This window comes from Grus americana, chromosome Z (assembly GCF_028858705.1).
Source record: "Grus americana isolate bGruAme1 chromosome Z, bGruAme1.mat, whole genome shotgun sequence".
In the NCBI taxonomy this organism is placed as follows: domain Eukaryota; kingdom Metazoa; phylum Chordata; class Aves; order Gruiformes; family Gruidae; genus Grus; species Grus americana.
Window position 1 is genome coordinate 29,134,155 of NC_072891.1, and position 21,701 is coordinate 29,155,855.

The window sequence follows — 21,701 nt, forward strand, 5'->3', positions numbered from 1 at the left end:
AAGTGTAAATTTCTTAGTTAACTCCTAGAACAACAATCCTTTAAATAATTATTTAGCAGATAAAGTTTGCCAGGGCACAGGTGTCTCATATCTAAAAATTGACTTACGCCCACAGGACACTGTATTCCACCAATTTCAATGAAATGTTGGGCTCCATGCATAAGTCTTTCTGGTATGAGGGCTTGAGTAAATGACACTGCCCTGCCACCCCCCCACCCCCGACATGGCTACAGAGGATGTTACGGATCCCAATTACCTGTCACTACTCATCAGCCAGAGACGACTTTCTCCACAGTTCTACCGCCAGGAGGGTCTGTATGAATATTTCCTAACTCCCTTTGACGTCTCATCCAGGTGTAGCAATAAACAACTCGATACAGTAACAACCACCAGCACAACAAATTCAGTATCCTCTGCCTTCCTCTACAGACCCCAACACCAGACCAAAGCTAGCAAAACAGATTATTTTGAGAAAGCACCAATTCTTTCCAGCATATTCCAGTAATATATATCTACCCTTAAATACGTTACAAATTTGGATCCACTAGCCAATAATCTTGACTGGTTACCTAGTCAAGAGACTGGTTACCTACCTGGTGAGGAAGAGACAATATAATGATTTCCATAAGCTAGATTTGTTAAAAACTTAACTTTTAAGCAACAAAAATTTTTAGTGAAAGAGTAACTTCCATTTAAATCCCGAAGGGTTACATAGTGATGCTGGTTGCTGCTGAAAGGACATTACTAAAGCCAAGAAGAATTAATACCAGTTGTGCAGAATTCCCCTATTGATATGTGTACTCTTCCTTACTGTTCTTTAGTCTGTATGATCAAGCATAGATGAAAACAGCTAGAAAGCCATGATTGTGAACAAAGAAATGAGGTCTATTACAATTTTTGGAATATGAATATCTAGCTAAAAGAAACAGCCAACACTTCCTTTCTCAGACGTGGGAGAAGAGTCTCTACATTAAGACAGCAGGGGCTGGAAAATAGATACACAGCAGGCAGACTGAAAAGAACAATGGAAACAGCATATCTGCTACTGTCAGTAAACAGAAGATTCTGCTTTAAATCCCCTGAGATATTCAACATAAATAATTTAAATACTTTTAGTAAGCAGGTCCTAACATATCCATAATATCTGGTTTTGTTTCGGTCTCTCCATCTTTCTGAACCAGTTTCTCAACATCTCCTGATCTCAGCCTCTTCAACACACATACTCACTCACGTGCTATTTTGCCTCCCTCTCCTTCACTGCCTTTTGAATGTAACAATCAATATTGACTATTTTTATGATTTCTGTTTCTCCCTCAAAGACCAGGTTTCAGGAAAACCTGTGAGCATCCTGCCCACACTAACATCCTCCAGAATCCTGCACCCCAGAATTCCTGCGCAGCACCTGCCCTCCCCCTCCCATACTCCTCAGCCCACCCTTTTCTTGCCAAGACGCTCGCTCTCAGGTGGTGCCAGGAACTACTCCTTAAGTGTAGTCTCAGTTCTGCTGTTTTTATCTAGCTGCCCTTGGATTATGCCTGCACATCTCCTAACAGAATCATGGTTTCCTACATGAAACAAGTTCCTCACAGCAAAGCTCCACCGTGCCTTTGTACATAGCCCAACGGACTTTCCCGGAAAAAACCCTGTCCTTACTCACAGCACAAGCTCAGCTTGTCTCACAGTTGCTGCCACAACCTCCACTTAATCTCCCAGCCCTACCAGCTGAACAAATAGTATTATATTCTAGCTGGTGATAATTTCTTTGGAAAGTGAGAGGCGATAAAAAAAGGCAGAAGACAGAATTGTCCTAAGCTTTCTAGCGTTCCTTCTTTCCCCTTGCTCCCTATCTTGAAAGCCTGATATACTGCACCTTCAGTTGTGTATGGCTTAAAACATAGTATATTGCTTTACAGAATTCTTTCATTTCAATAGTCAAAGCACATCCCCTTGCACTAACCAAAAAAGCAACAACAGAACATCCTGAAGTATATAGAGAAAACATTTTCTACTATCAAATGTTTTACCTGAGGAGCATGAGGATGCCAAGGAAGCTGAAGAGGAAGATTCAAGAGAAGTGTTGAAGAGTGGATCCCATGCCAGGAGGTCACTGTTCCCCCTTCTATATTAACAGTTACAATTGGAATATAAATGAAAGATGTATATACTCATAAAAATCAACCTGCAACTTCAGTAGTAGTTTGATAATATAATAAATATAATAATTTGATAAATAAATTAGAAAAATTCTTATTAGTTAGTCTTTGCATCTAAAAATAAAAAGTACTTACAAATTGCAGGTCAAGGAACTGATTTACACATAAGGAGACTATCTGAGCTAACACCTTGGTGCAAGTTTGTGTGGGGACACACTTCATAATGTCAGTTAAATGACTGTCATGTTCAAGGAGACATACAGCTTCAAATCCATTTATTTCAGTATATACATATATAAGCAATGTACACAGACCTATCCAAATTTGGGGCTTGTAATCTTAAACACTTTACCATGGAACACTGTAGGATAGAAACTAAACCTGTCTTATTTAAAACCTGAGATTTTAATAAAAATGAGTATTTTATAATCATGAAATTAGAAATATCAATTGAGACAGATCACAATGAAGCAAATGCATAATAAAGGAAAAACAAATGAATAGAAATCTCCATTGTTACATAATTACTCCTTAAATCTTATGATGCAATAGATGCCTGACTTAAAATAGCAGTCAGCTAATGTTTCCAATGAGTGTCTGAGTATAAAAGTATAAAAGTAAAATAAGACCAAATTCCTGCAAAACTGCATTTGGTAGGATTTTAAATTTGAACTTACTCATTAGTTGGAGCAGAAAGCTTTGATTTTGTTAACTCTTCACCTAAACAAAAGATACATATTATCACCAAAGCTGTGACACTCTAAAATTAAAATTTCAGCTTCATTATAAAAAGTAAATATTAATGGTTGCAGTTCAAAACTAATTATGAATTATTAAAATGGAAAAGAGCAAATGCATTATTTCTGATAGTATAAATTCAAATCCTCCTGAAATACCTTCTAATAGGAGAGCAATGCATTTTGGGAGGAAGTGTTGTTCACTTGAAATGTCTTCCTTAAACTGTGCTGTTTACATCAATATTATTTTTCAGCAAATCTGACTTGGTTTCCTACTGAAAAAACCCATACAGGATAGAGGCTACTGCTCTGTCTTCTATCTCCATGGTCAGGTTTTTTGTGTTTGACTATAAGACAGAGAGCATGTGCTTTGCTGGTGTGTGGATCACACTAAACCTGAGCAGGTGAAAGGGTTTTAAGAACTTGCACGAGAGTCTATTCCATGGGCCCCCCTCTTTGGCTTTTGGATGTGTTCCTCATCACTGTCACAGATAGCCTCACCTGGTTCCCAGAACAGGGAACAGCTGAGTATATAGGAAAAGAAGAGGAATGTACAACTGACAAAATAATATTTTTTTCTATTTAAAATATAGATACTTAAGAAGTTTATTTCTTCAACAATTAAAAAAATCATCTCTTTTCATGCTATGTTAAAAACCTAACATAAATAGACTAACAGTTAAAGATTCACACTTACTGGATGAATTTCGATTCATTTGTGCCTGAAACAGGGGGAAAAAAAAAAGGAATACATTCTTTTACCAACGGTGAAATAAAATGCTTAATAGCCCCAGGGTTCTCATTGCCACTCAGCTTTCTATGAGATACTTTGCTTTCAGTGCCCAGCAAAACATTCTGAGCTTGCAGAAGACCAGACCATGAGCCAGGACAGAGCAGCAAGTGCACACCCACCACACTGGTAAGAAAGTGCAGGAGCGAACACTGTAGAGCTGACAAAGGGAACAGTATTACTAAATTCCTTTACAGGCTAGGGCAGTAAAATTGAACAGCTTAAGTGTCACATGGCATATATGAAAAGAAACATTCCTAAGGTCTTCCCAATAACTCCCCTTACATACTACACTTACTTGGTTATAATCTACAAATGTGAATAAAAAGCCGTTCTATACTTACAGGACTGTGTCTCTGCTTTTAAAATGCCGGTGGGGAGAAAGAGAAAATTCATCATTATTATTTTAATATGTTATGCACAGTATTTTCCTTAGAATCACAGCCGTTCTTATCCTGATCTGAATATTGTACTAGCATACTTTAATACTATCTATTTATAATATCATCTCATGACATAAAGGATTGTTCTGTGGATTAGCAGAATACATCAATAAAGCTGCACTGTAAATGTTACATGTATGACGTATTTTAAAGGTTTATACATTATTGAATACTAATTAGTAAACTATGTTAAAAGCCATGCTCAGCTAACTCCACAATGTATTCAAATGTCTTGTGGTAGCAACAGCAGGAAGACAAGGACTGAGCACTCCCAAGACTCAAAGGAAAGTTAAAATCTGAGAAGGGAGAATTACTTAATGTTACATTGCAATAAAGTGTACAGAAGATGACCTACTGCACAAGAAAAGAAAAGAATCATTGAACTTGAACCTAGAACAAATTCTGAATAGTAAAATGTATGTTTACACTAAAGATTCTTTACCACTTTTCTACACATTAAAAATACAAGGAACAAAATAACTTACAGATATTGCTGGAGAAAGAGTGATGTTCCCTATAGATACTTTTAATTCATCCAAGGAAGGCATGGTATATTGAGAGCTATTATTTGGCTGGACAGGTTTTATTTCTACATGGAACCTCCTGGGTTCATCATCTTCAGAGTCAGAATCACTGGATGAATAGAAGTGGTTCTCTTTGGTATGTTTTTCTCAGTTAAGGTGGAAATACTTCAAATTCATCCATTTCATAACTACCCTCTACAAAATGCTCATATTAAGTTAGCACCACAGATAAAAAAATGCAGCCTAACCTCTCTGTGCTCTTACATAAACACTTCAAATATATCCACTGTCCAAAATTAACAACTATGAGGTAAATTTTGCTTTTTATATTCCATTAATTTTCCTAATGGTATTCTGTTCTGAAAGGCAATATGTCATATAACTGAACAACTGCATATTTGAAAGCATCAGGATAAATTCAAGATTCTACATTAGCAACACTTTTGCATGTTAAATTTATGATTTGTAAGACTCAATCAGGAATTCTAGTACACATACGAAAAATGAAGAAATCCTTTTAAACCAAGTGAAGGAAAGCCCTAGCCTTTTTAATTAGCAGTGAAATGCCCATGGTACCTGTACCAAACATTATCAGTAAACAGCTGCAGTGGCGGCCGCCATTACTTGCCCCTTCGGCAGAGTGGCACTGAAAATTTTGCAAGAAAGGATGCCAGTTACACAGAAGGCTGCACAGTAAACTGAACAACGTCAGCTGCTTAAAGCACTGTCATCCCTGGCAAATAAGGAATCAGAACAACTCAGCCTTCAAAATAAGGAAAATATACAGATTAATTGAGCCTTGGTTCTTTATATGCACAGGAGCTGTACTGAACAAAAGCTCTGGAAGCTAAGTCTTAAAAAGGCATTTGTTTTGTCAATAAAGAATTTGAAAATTTTCCTCTACTTAAAAGTTTCATACTACCTAGGGGGAGTTTACATATTCTATACCTCGCTTCCGTTATTTTCACTTGGAAATACGCCAGCCATTTGAATTAAATCTTTTCAAACTATTCCCTGACAAAGATTAAAACCTGAACCCTAAAGGCATTCCAAATCCATTTCAACTGAAAGAATCCCTGAGCTGTGGTGAAGAAAAAGTCAAATATCTTCATCTTACAGCCTATCTGTCCCCCAAAATGGATCATATCTAGAAAAAGAAAATTTCAAAGATAAGTCATTTTTCATTTCATCAAAAAATGTTGTCTTGAAAGTTATCACTGTGTTTCAAGACTCATTTCCTACAAATCAGGCAGCTCTGAATCTGAATCACTACTTGGCTGACAGGGATTGCAAACCATTGAGCTTTTTCACTGAATGTACGGCCTTTTCTATTGTTTCACAACAAAAAGGAAAAAAAGATACCCAGATGAATCATTTACAAAGCATGAATGTTGCTCACTCTTCTCTCCCTTTCATAAATATAGGCAAAGCATGAAATAATGCCCCTCTCGGAACTGGATAAAAGTCTTTCACTTTTATATGAATTTTGTAAATAGGACATAACACAAACTGCTTTTATCAGTACAGGAATCTTCACTGGGGGCAACTGAGTCATATGCTGCAAAGTTGAAAACAGAGAAGCTATGAAAAAAGCCTGCTTTAACGTGCTGTTAACTGCTTAAAAGTTTTCACAACTTAAGGTAACTGGAAAGTGTAAGTTTACCTTTTATCTGCTGTATGCAGAGAATTCAGTGAATTCATTTCCAAAAATGAGCTACCTTGCCAACATATTAGGCTTACTTAGATCTACAGCAATTATTCACAGCTCTTAAGTAGAGCTTCCCTCTGTTTCTGATGGGAGGAAAAAAAGAGGACAATAATTTTTTCCTTCAAAGGAAGAGCAGAGAAAAATCATGAACCTCCATAAAAACGACTCGTAACAAACATCTAATCTGCATATCAAAACTATTATTAAAAAGACAATAAAAGCTAGAAGCACCAATTAGAAACAACATGTTGTGTAATGACTTCATTAACTAAGAGAAATTCTATTTCTAAACTGCCAGAGCACCCCATCTTTTTAACGGTGTTCTAAAAAAGCAGGAGGGTGCAGGTATAGAACAGATAACCACTCTGTACACTTTAAAAAAGATTGCAGACTTTACAAACTCTCTGAGAGCTTTTCAAGGAGAAAGATCTGCACTGTCACCTTAAAGCTTTTATTCAGGCTTTGTTTGGTTTGTTTTTTTTTTTTTTTTTACTGTCAGACAAAAACTATCCTATTTAAAGTTCCCAAGACATCTGATCTAGTCTTTACCATTTGCAGATACACAAAATCTAAGATAGACAAAATTTTGTACATTTTACAAAAGCTATGAACATAAAAATACAAGGTTGCAACAAAGGCATGAATGTCATTCATCTTCCTTTACTTAACACTTCAATCATTATTTTCTCTCTCCGAAGAATTGTAATCATCAAATAACTTGGCACAATAATAGTGAAAAGGATATCCTGTGTTGCTTCTGGTTTAATGCTGTATCCTTCATCATCTACATCAGGAATATTCTAAAAAGAAAACCAAAAATTATGATATTGACAAATAACTAAAACCCCATGTTGTTCTTATATCAGACTGAATTTTATATTATTGACAGATTAAAATTTGATTGACAGCTCATGAAAGTCATTGTTACCCACCATTATTACAGTTATCTCAGGTTATGCCCTGTAGTTCAGAAGTAGTGTGACAAGAAACCTCAGGAACAGAATAAAACAAAACAACCTCCAAATTTTCCATGCATCTGCTTTTACCAGTACTCTGTCAAAAAGGTCAGCAAACAATAGAATCATTTTAGCTTTACTACTGAGTGTTAAATAAGCCTAAAATTATCTTGGCCCCAAATATTTTCCCAGTTTCTACTTCTAATTTTCTCAGCTTAGCCACAGGAGGCTCTGATGGTATGGGAACAAAACATTTCCTTAGTACTAGTCAATACTTTAATATCTGAGTAAAACCAGTCCAGGTTACATGGGTTGCAACTTCCTCTCCCCTCCTTGAAAAGGCAGCAAGCCTGCACTATTGCTTTAGCAAAGAATATCCACATTAATCAAAAGGCACAGACAAAACTTAAATACAAGTGCTCAAAAACATGTTCCAAAGTTTTCTGTTACACATCTCCAGGACCATCCTGGATTTTCAAAGCTAATAAGCATCTGGGAACTTCAGACTAGTTCCATTTTTCAGTTCTTACAAGCAATTAAATATAAATTGAAGAGAATTATGTTAAAATAATTTAGAACACTTAGATAAGCACTTCATTTTATTAAAAAAGCTTTTGTGCAGAGAGAAACAAGTCTCTAATATAATAATCTAAATTTTAAAAATGTGCACAACCCCACATTCGTGTATACTATATATAAAAGGATAAACTTGGATACACAGGTACTTTTCCCACTCAGAACAGAAAAGCCCACTCATGACTTTGTACGCATAGTTAGTCTATCTGAACTGCTCAGATGCCTCAGTAAGTTTATTACAAAAAAACACAACCCAGGTGCCTTCAAAATGTAGTGATTTCACCAGTTATAAATGCCTTATAAAAATTACAAGATTCGTATAAAAAAAAGTGATTTATTCTAGTGTACCAATCAGTTTATACTACAAGAAAGTAGGTACTGGGAGGCAGTTTGACCAATACATACAGTATGGCCAAAATATACTTTGCTGTTGTAAGACATGAGATATAACAAAATGACTTACACTGCAGGCTTCAAGTGGACTACCAAGGAACCACTTGACTTCCCCTAAAATTTGAAGCCACTTTGAATAGCTTTTGAATTACAGAGGAAGTTAAACACAAAAATGTAGTTGTCCCTCTATTCCTTTTACACATATCACAAATGGGATGTCTGATATTTTATTAAGAAAGTCTCCTCTACACAACTGTCTAAATCTAGCACTTCTGGATTAAATGGAATGAATTTAAACATAGATCAAACTTTCTGCTAAAAAGAGTAAAAAATACAATCTGGTATAGGAGATGTGATACTGTACCCAATTAAATAGCACATCAAACTGAGGCCCAAAATAATCCTTAACCTTAAACCTTAAATAATGGAACACATAGATGCAATTTCTTAAAATACTGATAAGATCTCGACTTCACTGCTATTTGATTAAAAAAAAAATAAAAGTATGGAACAAAAAAAAAAGACAAAAAAAAGTAGTAAGAGCAGGATCACACGGTCCAGTACCTTAGCTGTACTTGCTCAAATCAGGGTTCTTAGCTACGCTTGACCTCAGGCCGACCTTGTTTATATACCAAAAAACACTAAAGAAACTTGACATCAAAGTAAACAGAACAAAAACATATATCTAGAGGGTAGGTACATTTTCCAACAATATTACAACTTCTGAATTCTGGAATCATTTTAGATGTCATACTAGGCAATTTCCAATAGATAAGGATCATTCATGGTTAAGATGAATTGTAAACAAACAGAAATCTTTAAATATACAACATTTAGTTTTTCTTCCAGCTGGGCCATATATGTAAATGATATTATTACTGGGCACACACAGCATAGCTGGCAAATCTGACTATTTTGATATAAACTGTGAAAAAACTTAGTTTGCAGAAATTATTTTCATTACATTATTTTTAATTTACTGAATAATCTCTAGGATAAAGTAAAGAGTACCAAAATTCTAAAGTTCTTAAAGTATTAAATTTCTTTCTTCATGTTAATTAGTTCTGATATTGCAAAGATATTTGAATCATCTATTCCTCAGCAATGACACTGTACTGTTAGCCTCAACTTCAGGCAAACAAGTCAAAATTAATACATACATAACAGAGATGGAAGCTTTTCAGCTTAACTTCTGAACACAGGAACTGAAAAATTCCTTTTTCAGCAGGCCTACATTACCACTTTTTTCTAACACTGTGCAGAAAACATAATTTGTACTTTTTTTCCCTATTTCTAAAATTTAAATATATATAATTTAAAATGTCTGACTCTACACAGTGTATACAGAGTCAGAAATAATTCATTTTGTATTTCCAGCTTTGTCAATGATTCTTGTTCCAACTTATGATCATTCTTAGAATACTTTCTGCTTTCATTAATGAGATATTGAATTTATATCTTTGTGTAAACCAATAGAAGAAAAGGGTGGAAAAGACACTTGATGTACTTTTGTATTGACAAAGACAAATTGCGTCACATACAAGCAAAATGGTACCTCATAATCTTACTTACAAGTTAAGTAACAATTTGAAAATATTGTTGATATTTTGAATGGTTGAACAGGTGAATGTTTCTGCTTCCTGAAACATCAGAATTTTATTTACTAATCTAAATTTTGTAACAGTGGTAGAGGACACAGCATTTTGAGAGACACATATTCACGAATCTGATGTTAATGAAGGCATTTAAATTTACTTGACTAACTCTTATTCCTTTCTCCACACTCCTACAGTTGCAGAACTATATGTTATGTTGTGGATAACAGTGCATCTTAAGTATCAGGCAGATGATACAGATGACCTAATTTGCCTACCATGCTCAGCAGAGGAAAAAACCACAACCTTCATGTATACACATGTCATTTTTGAACTTCAACACAAAGGAAGATGATCTTTACAAACTTTGGGTTTCTGTGAGAAGTAATTAATATGACAGGGGTGAAAGTCTGGTTTAGCCCCCTACCCAAACACGTTATTTGTAGTCTTTGCAGTAAAAAAACCAAAAAAGCTCAATATGGATGTGAACTGAACTCTGCAGAAGTAACTGGAAAGGTGGACTTCCTTAGAAGAAGGTTTCACAGTCTCAGAGGTTTTGTTGAGCAGTTAAACATATAGCTATAAAAACCACAGAGCGTTCCCTGTGTTTGCAGATGTAATACAATATATTACTAATTAAGGTATTATCCAGTTTTAACCATATACCAAAAATTTAGGGCTTATAAACTCTGCCTTTGCATTAGTACGTTCTATGAACTGTCTGGGCTAAATAATTTTTTTAGGAAATAATACATAAGGACATAATAAATAACAAAGTAAAACTGCCTATACAAAAAGCATGAGGACTAAGCATTCTATTGCCAAAATGTGAGGGTTTTTTAGTTTTGGTGAATACTTTGTCTCAGTTTTCTTGCTCTGTTCCATCTGTCATCTAAAAGCAATGAAAGAAGCCACACCATTACCATGTCATTAGTTCCTCTGGGCTACATACAAAGGACAAGAGAGGAACATATGGAGTGTATTTTAGCCTAGCTACTTCATTTGGCCCTTCCTCAGCAACGTTAGCACTGCTTACAGGTTGGTAATTGGTCAAGAAGCAAAGAACCTTCGCTACGCTTCAGATTAATTTCTGTCTATTTTCTCTTCTCCTGAGATATCTACAGTAGTTATGAGAGCTCCTTATCAAGTTTTCCTCAGGGTATGCTTCAAGATACAGCACAGCTGAACAGCTCACTGCTTCTTTTTCTGCCAGATAAACTTTCTACTATTTTACTGAACTGGTCTGACTTCTTGTAATCCAGACGAGGACTGAAGCAAACTCAAAGTAAGCAGTTGAAGCTCACAGCCTGGAAAGACAGAAAAAAGAGCCTCACCACTTTTGACATATTTGAGATGTAATTTTGTCTCAGGTATACCCTTAGTTTAAAAGAGAAGTATTACATATTATCAGCCTCCTCTCCTTAGGGTGCCTATTAGCCCAAAAGACATGGAAGCAGAGAGCAGCCAGTCAGTTTCTTCCATTGCCAGAGATGCAGAAAGAAAGAAAAACAGGTATTCAAAGTGTCCCTGCCTTGTGCTGTGACTGCAAAGCCTTGTACCTTGTATGAATGGCAGCTATTCAAAATATGCCAGAACTAAACATTACAAAATGCAAATAAAGAAAAACATTTGAATTTCACTAAATATAAGGTTACACTTGTGTTCCACTAATGAGAGTTTGATGGTTCCAAATTCAGTCAGTCCTCAGCAATAAAAATGGTGTATAATTCTATACAACTGTAATTATGCTACACTTGTATGTAAAGAGATTAATGAAAAGTTTTGGATACTTCGATGTATTTGTTTGCATTGCAGTTTCTATGAAAAAAAGTTTCAGCATTATGTTCTGTGCATCTGTGGCTCCCTTAATTACTTTTGAACTTACTGGACAATTTCAAATGGATTTGACAGACAGAACAGAGGACTCAGGGATAATTACATTACTACAGTCTTCATGAAAATAGGCAGTCAAGTAGAAGAAGGAGATCTGCAAGCATCCCAGCCCACGGAAGGGTTGCAATCCAAATTCAGATCTTACTGGACACAAGTGGAACCTTGTAAATGCTTCTCCGAAAGACAAATTTCTACTAGAGCTCGTCTCTTCCTATAGACCATCCCTAGAGACACGGCACAACCATGGGAAACAAGACAATTAGTTCTGCCTTTAGGAAAACTTTCTAGGTAACGAACACATACAGAGCCAGACTTCAGTTGCTATCTCCTTCTAGTGTACACACAGTTAACTTTCTACTTTTCTTAATTACCAAGGCTTAGCTTAATGGAAGTTACATGTGTAGATTGACATGTAACAACACAGGAATTTTAAATCTCATGACATACTGTCATCTATATTTAAACAGAGACTGCTTATTGAAGTGGTCAACCTTTTTAACAAATACCAGTTCTCAGTTCATGGCTGCCTTCCAACTCATGCGCACATAAAAACCTCTTCTAGCAGTTACAAAAAAAATATTGACAGGAATTAACAATTTATTCAAATGCATCACATTTTCTAATATACATAATCTGGTAGCTACAAAAAGGATGAGCACAAGTGGATGGCTTGCCATGGATAAATTTGAGAACTTCCATTTCAGTACAAAAGATTTTTTTAGGACCATGTCACTGTTTTGTTTTCTGGAAACGGAGAATACAAGCTCAAACACACTGCATTATATGTTTTGAACTAGTGAGAAGGTCCTAATGGTATTGACTACATGCTGTATGTTCAAAGCTCCACAATATCATGTAGAACTGGTAGATAAAGTATTGAAGTCAGTTCTTACTGGATCCTTAACTTCTAAAATTTCAATATATTTACCTCAGTGCTTATAGTTATAAATAGCTGTAGAGTGGCTATCTCTAATGTTCCTTTCATACAACTAAAATTCTTCACAAATAAACAAAAGCCACCTTTAAAAGAAAAAAGCCAGACAGAGATTTCCATGAGTGACCAAAGCTGATTAAAATCATAATTGGGACACCTTAAATAAGCTGAATTTTCTGAGGGCTGGTCCTCAGTATTTTCTAGCAATCAAACAAAAATTATATTTGCTTTCAAATTTTTTTAAAATAATATTTTTCCAAGTTCATTTTCTTGAAATGTGTAATTTATTGCAAAGATCCACACACAACAAATCCTCATAGAAATAACAATATAGATTGCTATAACTACTTAGATGAACTTTGAAAAATTAAACAGAAAAGAAATCTTAAAAGACAAGGAAAATAAAAAATATTTGAAATGGGACTTTCCAGAAGAGGTCACAAACCTTAAAATGTAAAGGCACTCTGGGGTGCTTGTTTATAAGGGGTGAAATGAATCTCATCTATGGTATGCTGCAACATTTTTCATGAGAATGACGGTAATGGCTTCTACTACTAAAGCATTCTACCATACAGAATAATACTATTGCTTGTAAAAAGCAAGAAGAAATGATAGACCAAATTTTAAATTCCAAATGCAGTCATAAAATGTTGGCATAAAACAAAAAAGAGAATGCAACAAAAGTATCAGTTTTGCTGTTAGATGCTATGAAAGTTAAGTCTTTTTTTTAAACAAAATATAAATTACATCTACACAGGAACAATTAACTTAGATGATCATATGGTGTGCCTGATGCAGCCAGAAAAAATGTCCAACACATTTACAGTTGAATTTTTTGAACTAGTTAGTTTTTAAAAATGCAGAGACTGAAATAAGCAAAGAAGAAAATAAACATTGCAAGTCAAACCCAGTTGTGGTTCACTCCAGTGACTCAACCTGAACTGTCAAAAGATATTATTTCCATGAAAAACCTGATAATTACAGGGATAATTTTAAAGTTACTTTACTCTAAATGTACCCAAGAAAAGAAATTTGCTCTAAATCAAGATGACTTTGCACAGGATAAAATAACTGTCTCGATGATGCTTACAAGGCTGTTTTTTCACATACTCTTCTATTATGTGGCAAAACTTACTTTTCCTTATTTAGAAGAATGGTTCTATTAGATTTTTTTAAACCAAGTTTCTCAAAATAAGTTCATATTAGGTACTAAAACTCCCCTATATTAAATGCTAATACTGCTAAAATTATGTACTGAGCAAAATTAACACTTCAGCTATATTTTCAAAATACTAAATCCTCTATCAGATAAATAATGCAATGCAGAGACTGTATACAAGTTAGATTTCATCAGATTGAAGTGCTTGACAATATTAGCACATACATTTGTTTTGGAAATAAGTCTACTTACAACTGAGTCTGCATCTGGACACTCCCTATTAAAAAAAGAAAATACACAATTATAAAATGCACAAATTATTTTATTCATACAATTCTGGTACTTCCTTTATTTTTTTCAATTAATTTGAAATTTTGCATTTGACCATTTTGCCTCTCAGGCTCTGTTAAAGTTTTCACTATAAATAATCCACATTCAAATCAATGAGATTTAAATAAAAGCTGAACGTTTATGCTCAAAACGCCACAGAAGAAAAACTCAAGAGAAATGCTGAAAAACCACTCACATCACAGTGAAGAAATAAAAGAATAAGAAAAAAAAAACCAACAAGGGAAGCCAGGAGTACGACGCTGTATTCTGGATGAATAAACTTTAAGAGTCAGGTCTCTGTGGTTGATGTGCACAGTAAGTAGAAGTCACCAATCCTACTGAAGTAGGCCACAACCAACTGCAAAACATTTTGGACAATAACCAGTTCCCAAAGAAATGAAGGCTACTCTTAGAGGAATTCAGAGCTTCCCTCTTTCAGAATTTCATTCTTATTTCATGTTTGTCAAGCACAGTTGCAGTCAAACACTACAAGATGCCAGAAAAAATAAACTACCTTCCTAGTAAGCACTTAAAAAAAAAAGTCCTCAGCAGAAAGGCAGTGATTGCAAGCACATTATTCACAAATGTTATATTTTTCCACTATAACTTCGATTTAAGCAGTAGTAATTAAAATATTAATGACACTGATTCTCTCTGATGTCTATAAAAAGCAGAAGTAATTACATTTACAGACTGTGGGAATACTTGAGTAGCATACAAGTCCTCTCTAATTTGCAGCCAGACAAATAAAGCCATAAGTGCCAGTGAACAGTTAATTTTATATAATCAAACTGAATGTCCTAAATATACACTTATAGAAAAAAGAGGGGAAATATTAATCGAATCTATTGCAATCTAAATCATCTTCTCTGAAAGGCTAAATGGCTTAAATGTAAAAAACTACTGTGTCTTTAAAAACAGGTATGAAAACTTGATAACCTGGAAGCATTAATACGAAATTCAGTACATTCGGTTAGGGAACTGACAGTGAGATGAAGGATCCCTTCTCCTCTGAAAGGCCTCACACAAAAGAAAACATATGTGACCAAGTTTGTAATTGACTTGCATCTTATCTCCCTCTGCTGGAAACCGAATTCATAGCAATAGAAAGAGCTATTTTAAAAGCTATTTTACAGCTTGAAGATATAAAGTGTTAGACATCTCTCAAAAGATACAACAAACAGATTTTCTGACATTTTGTTTTAAAAAATCTGTACTCAAACAAGACAGCCTGAAGTTCATAAAAGTTAAGAAATGTGAAAGACGTGAGGCAAACTACAACGAAAGTAATTTAGCCCATAACGAAGATTTTCAAAATTAGTAAGCTAATAGATCTCAAAAAGTAATAGCAGACGTAGTATTATTCAGAGGAGCATCGACAACACCTCCAGGATCCACTCTCAAGCTACAAACAAAAACTGAATTTGCAAATGCTGGTGATTGGAAAATGAGGACATCAGGTTTTAGATAGATGTGCTTTTACATCACTAGATGCACGATCTTTCTTTTAAGATTAAAGAATGAGGTCATGCTTCTAGTATAAGGTAACATTTCAGCAAATGGGGATTCTGTAAGGGAATTTAAGGATTGTAGATAAAAACTATAACCATCAAATCATGCAAAGCAGTGGTTAGAAAAAGAAGTGAAATCCTTGACTAACTTGTATAGCAATATGTAATAGAATACACTGTGTATGTTATTTTCCATGTGTAAAACCATTACTAGATACAACATCCAGTTTAGGTGCCAACACTAAGAACTGTATTGATAAACTACAAACCATGAGAGTTTTTCTAGATGCAGAAAGCCTGCCTACACAAGCTAAATAAGTTTACAGCCAAATTTAACAAGAGATAAGAAAGGACTTGACCTCTATGTACAGAGAAGTTTCTGATGATACAGAGTTTTATCATGTACAGCCTATAAGAGGATCATCAGCTGAAGATGAAATCAGACAAAATTTAGACTAGCAATAAAATTTTTAGAGACATCATAAGTAAATATTAGAATATTTTTCTTAATCATATAATGAATCCTCTGTTATTTATTTATGATGTTCTAGTTAATTTAGAGGTTAGGAATTAATGCAATAATCTCTGTAAAAGCCTATGGCATGTGTTACATAGGAGGACATATTTCTTTCCTTCTGACCTCAGAATCTATTCCCTTTTGTATTGTGTGTAAATATAGAAAGAAATAATATAATATAAACCAAATCTCAGTCCAACTTGTTGTAAGCAAGGCAAATTCTTTTCCCATTTCAGAGTAGCTGAGCTGATTTATATTTTCTGATGACATCATTGTGCCATGAAAAACAAAAATTTTTTTTCCAGAAACTGGCATTATCTTTCAAAATTAAATAAAATGTCTTTGAAAAAAAGCAGCTTTTAGAAGAGTATTCAGATACTACAATGGATAAACATACAAAGGTGGAAAGTGTTTCACATAGTGTAGAAGCCAGTTTTCAGCCCTCAGTGCCTACGAAAATTTTTTTCTCTTACAGGTCAAAGAAAAACATCATCTCTGATTAAGGATACATTGAGTCACACACATGGGAAGAGATAATTTGGAGCTTCCAGGCCTTTACTGATTCTGCAAAACTACTATTAAGAGCCCGAAATCTTTGTTGGGGCCAGATTACATTTCATCATCTGACAAAGAATGGATGGAAGGAGATGCCTGGTTTGCAAGGAGGCTTATAACATATACGACATGAGGTTAGCTTGAGTAATAACCCACATGGTGGCAAAATAATTATTTTGTTGGACAAGAAAAGATGACAGCTACAGAATCCAATCATACAACAGTGCTCAATACTATCAAAATCACTACTTTGCAATTAAGTAAGTGCAAGAGACAACAGGCAAATGATCAAACATAATTTTTGTTGTGATTTGATACTGCAACAGTTTTGCATCACAAAAAAAAAGTGTAGCAAAAAACTTTCCAGAGAGTGGATTACGTTTAAAAAGGGCACTAAAGCTGTTTAAAACACGAATATGATAAAATATTTATAACATTTTAATTTAATTAAACTAAACTTTCATCAGAATAGGTGATTCTTTGTAACAAGATAAGTGTTCTCAGATTACTGCTGACCAAAAAAATCACACTATATACAACATTTACTTCAGCTTAATAAAGAACAGAGGAGAGGGTGGGGGAACCACTAAATCACATAAAGAACAGAAATACAGAGGGATGACTTAAAAAACCAACACCGTGGTACCCCAGAGGCATCATGACAGAGAGAAGAAACAGCATGGTTTAGAAGTGTATCACTATTAAAATTAAACATTAAAAGAAAAATAGCTATAAGGTACTTTTGTATGTGCAAATAATTAGCATCTGCAGTTCTTAGGTCATTAGTTTTTCAGCATTACAGTAAAAACTAAGGCTGGTAAAATATTTTTGAAAAGTAATTTTAAAAAGTATGTATGCAGATGTTGCCTCAGAATATTTCTAAATTGCTACGTTTGACAAATTTTAAGCTATTTTCTGTTAAATCAAATACTTCAATTGAGAACACACATATAGAAATTATGACAGAAATACATTGGAATATGTATTTAACTGATAATACGTAGACTGCGACCAATCCATCTAAGAACTTGTATTCAAACTCACTTTCTGTAGAGTTTTAACTCCTGGGACACAGAGCATGTGCAATGAACATGGCAAATGGTATAGCTGGGACATCAGTCACGAGTTAGAACGATGGTCTTTTAGAAATGAGTGTGCACATGAAAAAACATTCAAAGATTTTTCTGTCCTTTGATGCTGCACACAAAAGTTGTTCTAATAAAAGAATAACTGAAGCTTCAATTCTGCAAACACAGGCATCCAGTACTTTTTCCATGTACAGAGCTATTATTTCATTAGGAGTACACATGAGAATCACACTACCTACAATGTTCAAACGTAGAACAAAGGAGAACTACTTACCTATGCACAGGAAAGAATGAAACATGACTATAGACTACTACGGATATGTTTACGTTATTTCCTTAAAATCCTTAGTTACAAAAATCTTAAATAGCTGTGATGTTCTCATATTCATAGCATTCCTCTAAACTTCTGTTATAAACCCATTTTTGTTAAACATCAGCTACTGTTTATCCCCATACCTTTTTACTAGCTTTTATACAAGACAAGGCTTCAAGATGGAAATGTACTTACACAGATTCAGCATCTTTTTCTTTTTTCATTATTCCTGATAAACCAAAAGGCTTCCTCTTCCGTAGTTTTATCCCTATAGAACAAACACTTTTCATTTAAAGATCAAAAAGATATGTATGTATTTAGCAATGTCAAACACAGGTGCAGATCAATGCCAATACATTTTAAATGCTGCCACAAGTGATACAAAAATCTCTAAACAGCGGAGATAAGTGTGAAGCCAAACTAAGGGAATATTATTCCCTATTTGTTGTTAACTAACATACCAGTCAAAATATTAAATTAAAATATGGTTCAACACACTAATAACATAAGTTCTTATAAAACTGATTTGAATTGTACATCCAACTCTCCAAGTCGGGTCTGCAGACTGCCACTTCTTTTTATCTTGTAATAGAAAATTAGATGTACTACCAATTTTGAAAAAAGGGACTCTGCTCACAGAAACTCAACAGGAGCTATTGCTCCGGCTGATCCTCAATAGCCAATGCACTTGGATCAGAAACTGAACCCTGCCTCTCCCAGCTACTGCAGCTCAACACCCTGTTGTTATTTCCCTGCTTGTTCCCAGTAGCTGCAAGCCCCTGTCTCTCCTAAGTAGGATCTTGGTCCTGTAAAAAAAGGAGAATGTCTCTTGGCTTTCCAGCTGATGCTGAGTTCATGATTTCCCAGTGCTGCAGCCAGCTTTAAGGCTGGCTCTCCCTAAGTCTGGAACCATGCCTCCTCTCTGTTGTTGCTTCCCTGTTTTTAGCACTGGATACATAGAACTATAGTACAGAAAAAAATTTGCTTTCATACCTGTTTAATGTACTAAAATTAGAATACATTTAAATATTTCATAAGACTTGCTGTCATGTCAGCTTCTCCCTCCAATTTTTGCTGGAACAAAGTAGACTGCCAAACAAAATGACTAAGTGCAAGCATCTGATCCAACTAGTCTACAGTTTTGTTTTGATGTAAGATACTACTGACAGCATGCTTTTGAGCAAAATGGTGGAAATAATTTGGTTTCCAAAATTTAACAACTGACAATTCAAGCACATCATTAAAAAAATCATTATATCCCCCTTTACAGAAACATGTTACACAGCACATAAGGAATCTCTCCACTCTTAAAAATTTTCAGGGTTAAGTGATTCAAAACTTCTCAAATCAGGTAGGTGTAAACTCAGCCACATCTTACATGTTAAGAGACATAAATTGCTCAAAAATTATTTTTATATGTTAGTCTGAACTTTATTTTCTTTCTGTGCCTTATGCAGTGCAAAACAATGACAAATGGAGTACAAGAGTAGTTTCTGAACATGGATCCTCTCTGATTCAGTAAAAAAAGATTTTAAGTCTCAGTTGCAATCCTGGCAACTTAAAAGTTGTCGGCTGCTATAGCTATACTGTCAACTCCTCTGTCCCAAAAGCAAATACACAGCTTATGCAAATAAAGCAGTTCTTAACCACTTAAAATAAATCCCCTAAGCAAAATAAGCTATGCCAACAAAGAAAGGCTTTGCAACCATAGCACTGCATTAGACTTGGTATAACTAACATGGTAACAATGGAAAGAGCCTGGGCCATGTTTTGACACTTGTAAATTAAGTTACAACACAGTCATAAGTGAATTAAATCCAAACCTCTTCAAAGACACAGTCTTAGCCAAAGTATATTTACAAGATACATTAAATTTTTTTGACCTTTGTGCATGAGGTTTATAAAGTATTGAACGTCTTATTTTCGTTGAAGTTTGTTTCCCAAAAGGAAAACTGCTTTTTAGTCCACCGGAGTACTTTAAAGTTACACAGATTCACATACTGAATCCCCTTCACTCCGCAGTTTCAGGTCCTTATGCACAGCATTCTTATGTAAATAACTATGCTACAACTACTCACCCTCAACTGCACCAGATGTGTTACACTCTTCAAATTCAATAGGGCCTTAAAGAAATGACAATGAAGATACACATTAGGTCAAATTTAATCTAAGACATTTTAACAACTATTAGGATTTCCTAAAAATACTAGAAAAATCTAATTGTACATTTAAGTGGCAACTGAAAAGCACGATTACCCTGCCAATGGTCAAAAAGATCACAAAATCATACATGTACAGCAAATCATTAAATATTTTCACTCTTTCATACTGAAAAATTAAACTACTAGTGCACACTGTCTAAATATAATTCAATTTCCTGTGTTATTACGACCACATGAAACATCTAATTGGTTTCCTCTTCTCATTCAAAATTTTATCTATAATATAGTATCAATGTAAAATTTATTTTCTTTTAATAAACAAGAGCTATATCAAAAAAAGAATCAAAAAGGGGCTATACCCCTAATTTTGAGATTCACACTTTTGCTATCTCTGTATTGATAGTTCTTCTGTTTCCTTTTCATAGCCATTTACCTAGACAGTTAAAAGTGGCACGCAGAATCTTAAACATAGCAATAAAGAAGATAAAAACTTTTTTAAAAAAGCAGAGAAGACTGGTTAAGTGCTGTATCTAAATAAATTATTATGGCTTTCCATTACAGTTGACACAAGGTACCAGTTAATTGTCATTGCAAAGTGTAGTCCCAACCCTCATTCCTTCAATCTGGCCAGGTCTAGAATTTATTTAACCACACTGTGAGAAATTTTAGGGAGCAAATGTGCAGAAAAACCAGGGATTTTTCCCTAAGACCTTGTTCAGGGAATAGCAGAATCACACCAGCACTCATGCAAGTGCAAAGAAAACAGAGGGCACATGCAGGCAGGCACCGTTACTTTCACCCCATAGTAAGAATGAGCCCTTTGGCCCGTTTGAAACAGTAGCTTGAAATCATACCCACAGAAGAAAAAACAAAGTTTAGCATGCTAGCAATATGACACATATTTTTCTCTAATCATTTTGAGGGACTGCACACAAGTTTATATATAGGCACATTACAGATAAGATAGAAAAAAACCACCTGTTCCCAATTCTATACTCAAAGGCAGCCCTCCCCTGCACTTCTGCAATTACTTCAAGTTAGAGACTAAAATCTTGAAAATTTCAATTTAAACCAACTGGAAGTAAAGCAATTGTGGAAACCTCAAGTACTTCTGACCCCAAACACAGCTGCTAGTAAGCACTCTAATTTATTTATCTTTGTTATGAAGTTATGATTATTCAAGAGCATCCACGATAAAACCAAGAGGTGTGCAATTTTCAGGGTGTTTTCACATAAAAAGGAATACTTGAAAGCATTTTCCGGGATTTTCACTTGTACTCTTTTCAAAATGAATATGTCATAGTCTTAAAATAAATAGCTGATATAAACAGATCTCGGATACAAGACACATAGAGACTACAAGC

At 34.7% G+C, this 21,701-nt stretch overlaps 1 protein-coding gene across 9 annotated transcripts in view; it reads right to left on the reverse strand.

The window, feature by feature from the left end:
* The window catches only part of FCHO2 (FCH and mu domain containing endocytic adaptor 2), a 97,540-nt gene that overhangs the window by 23,717 nt on the left and 52,122 nt on the right, over positions 1-21,701 (reverse strand). For 6 of the 9 annotated variants that reach the window (XM_054808877.1, XM_054808884.1, XM_054808882.1 and 3 more), the window contains 9 exons: positions 20,254-20,298; positions 18,371-18,443; positions 14,114-14,138; positions 7,098-7,155; positions 4,609-4,784; positions 4,025-4,039; positions 3,588-3,612; positions 2,831-2,873; positions 2,025-2,119 (listed from right to left, as the gene is read on the reverse strand). In XM_054808877.1, the coding sequence (XP_054664852.1) occupies positions 2,025-2,119; positions 2,831-2,873; positions 3,588-3,612; positions 4,025-4,039; positions 4,609-4,784; positions 7,098-7,155; positions 14,114-14,138; positions 18,371-18,443; positions 20,254-20,298 (555 nt within the window). Of the gene's footprint in view, positions 1-2,024; positions 2,120-2,830; positions 2,874-3,587; positions 3,613-4,024; positions 4,040-4,596; positions 4,785-7,097; positions 7,156-14,113; positions 14,139-18,370; positions 18,444-20,253; positions 20,299-21,701 lie in introns of all 9 variants that reach the window. The other 3 variants (XM_054808885.1, XM_054808879.1, XM_054808878.1) reach the window with 2 other exon arrangements.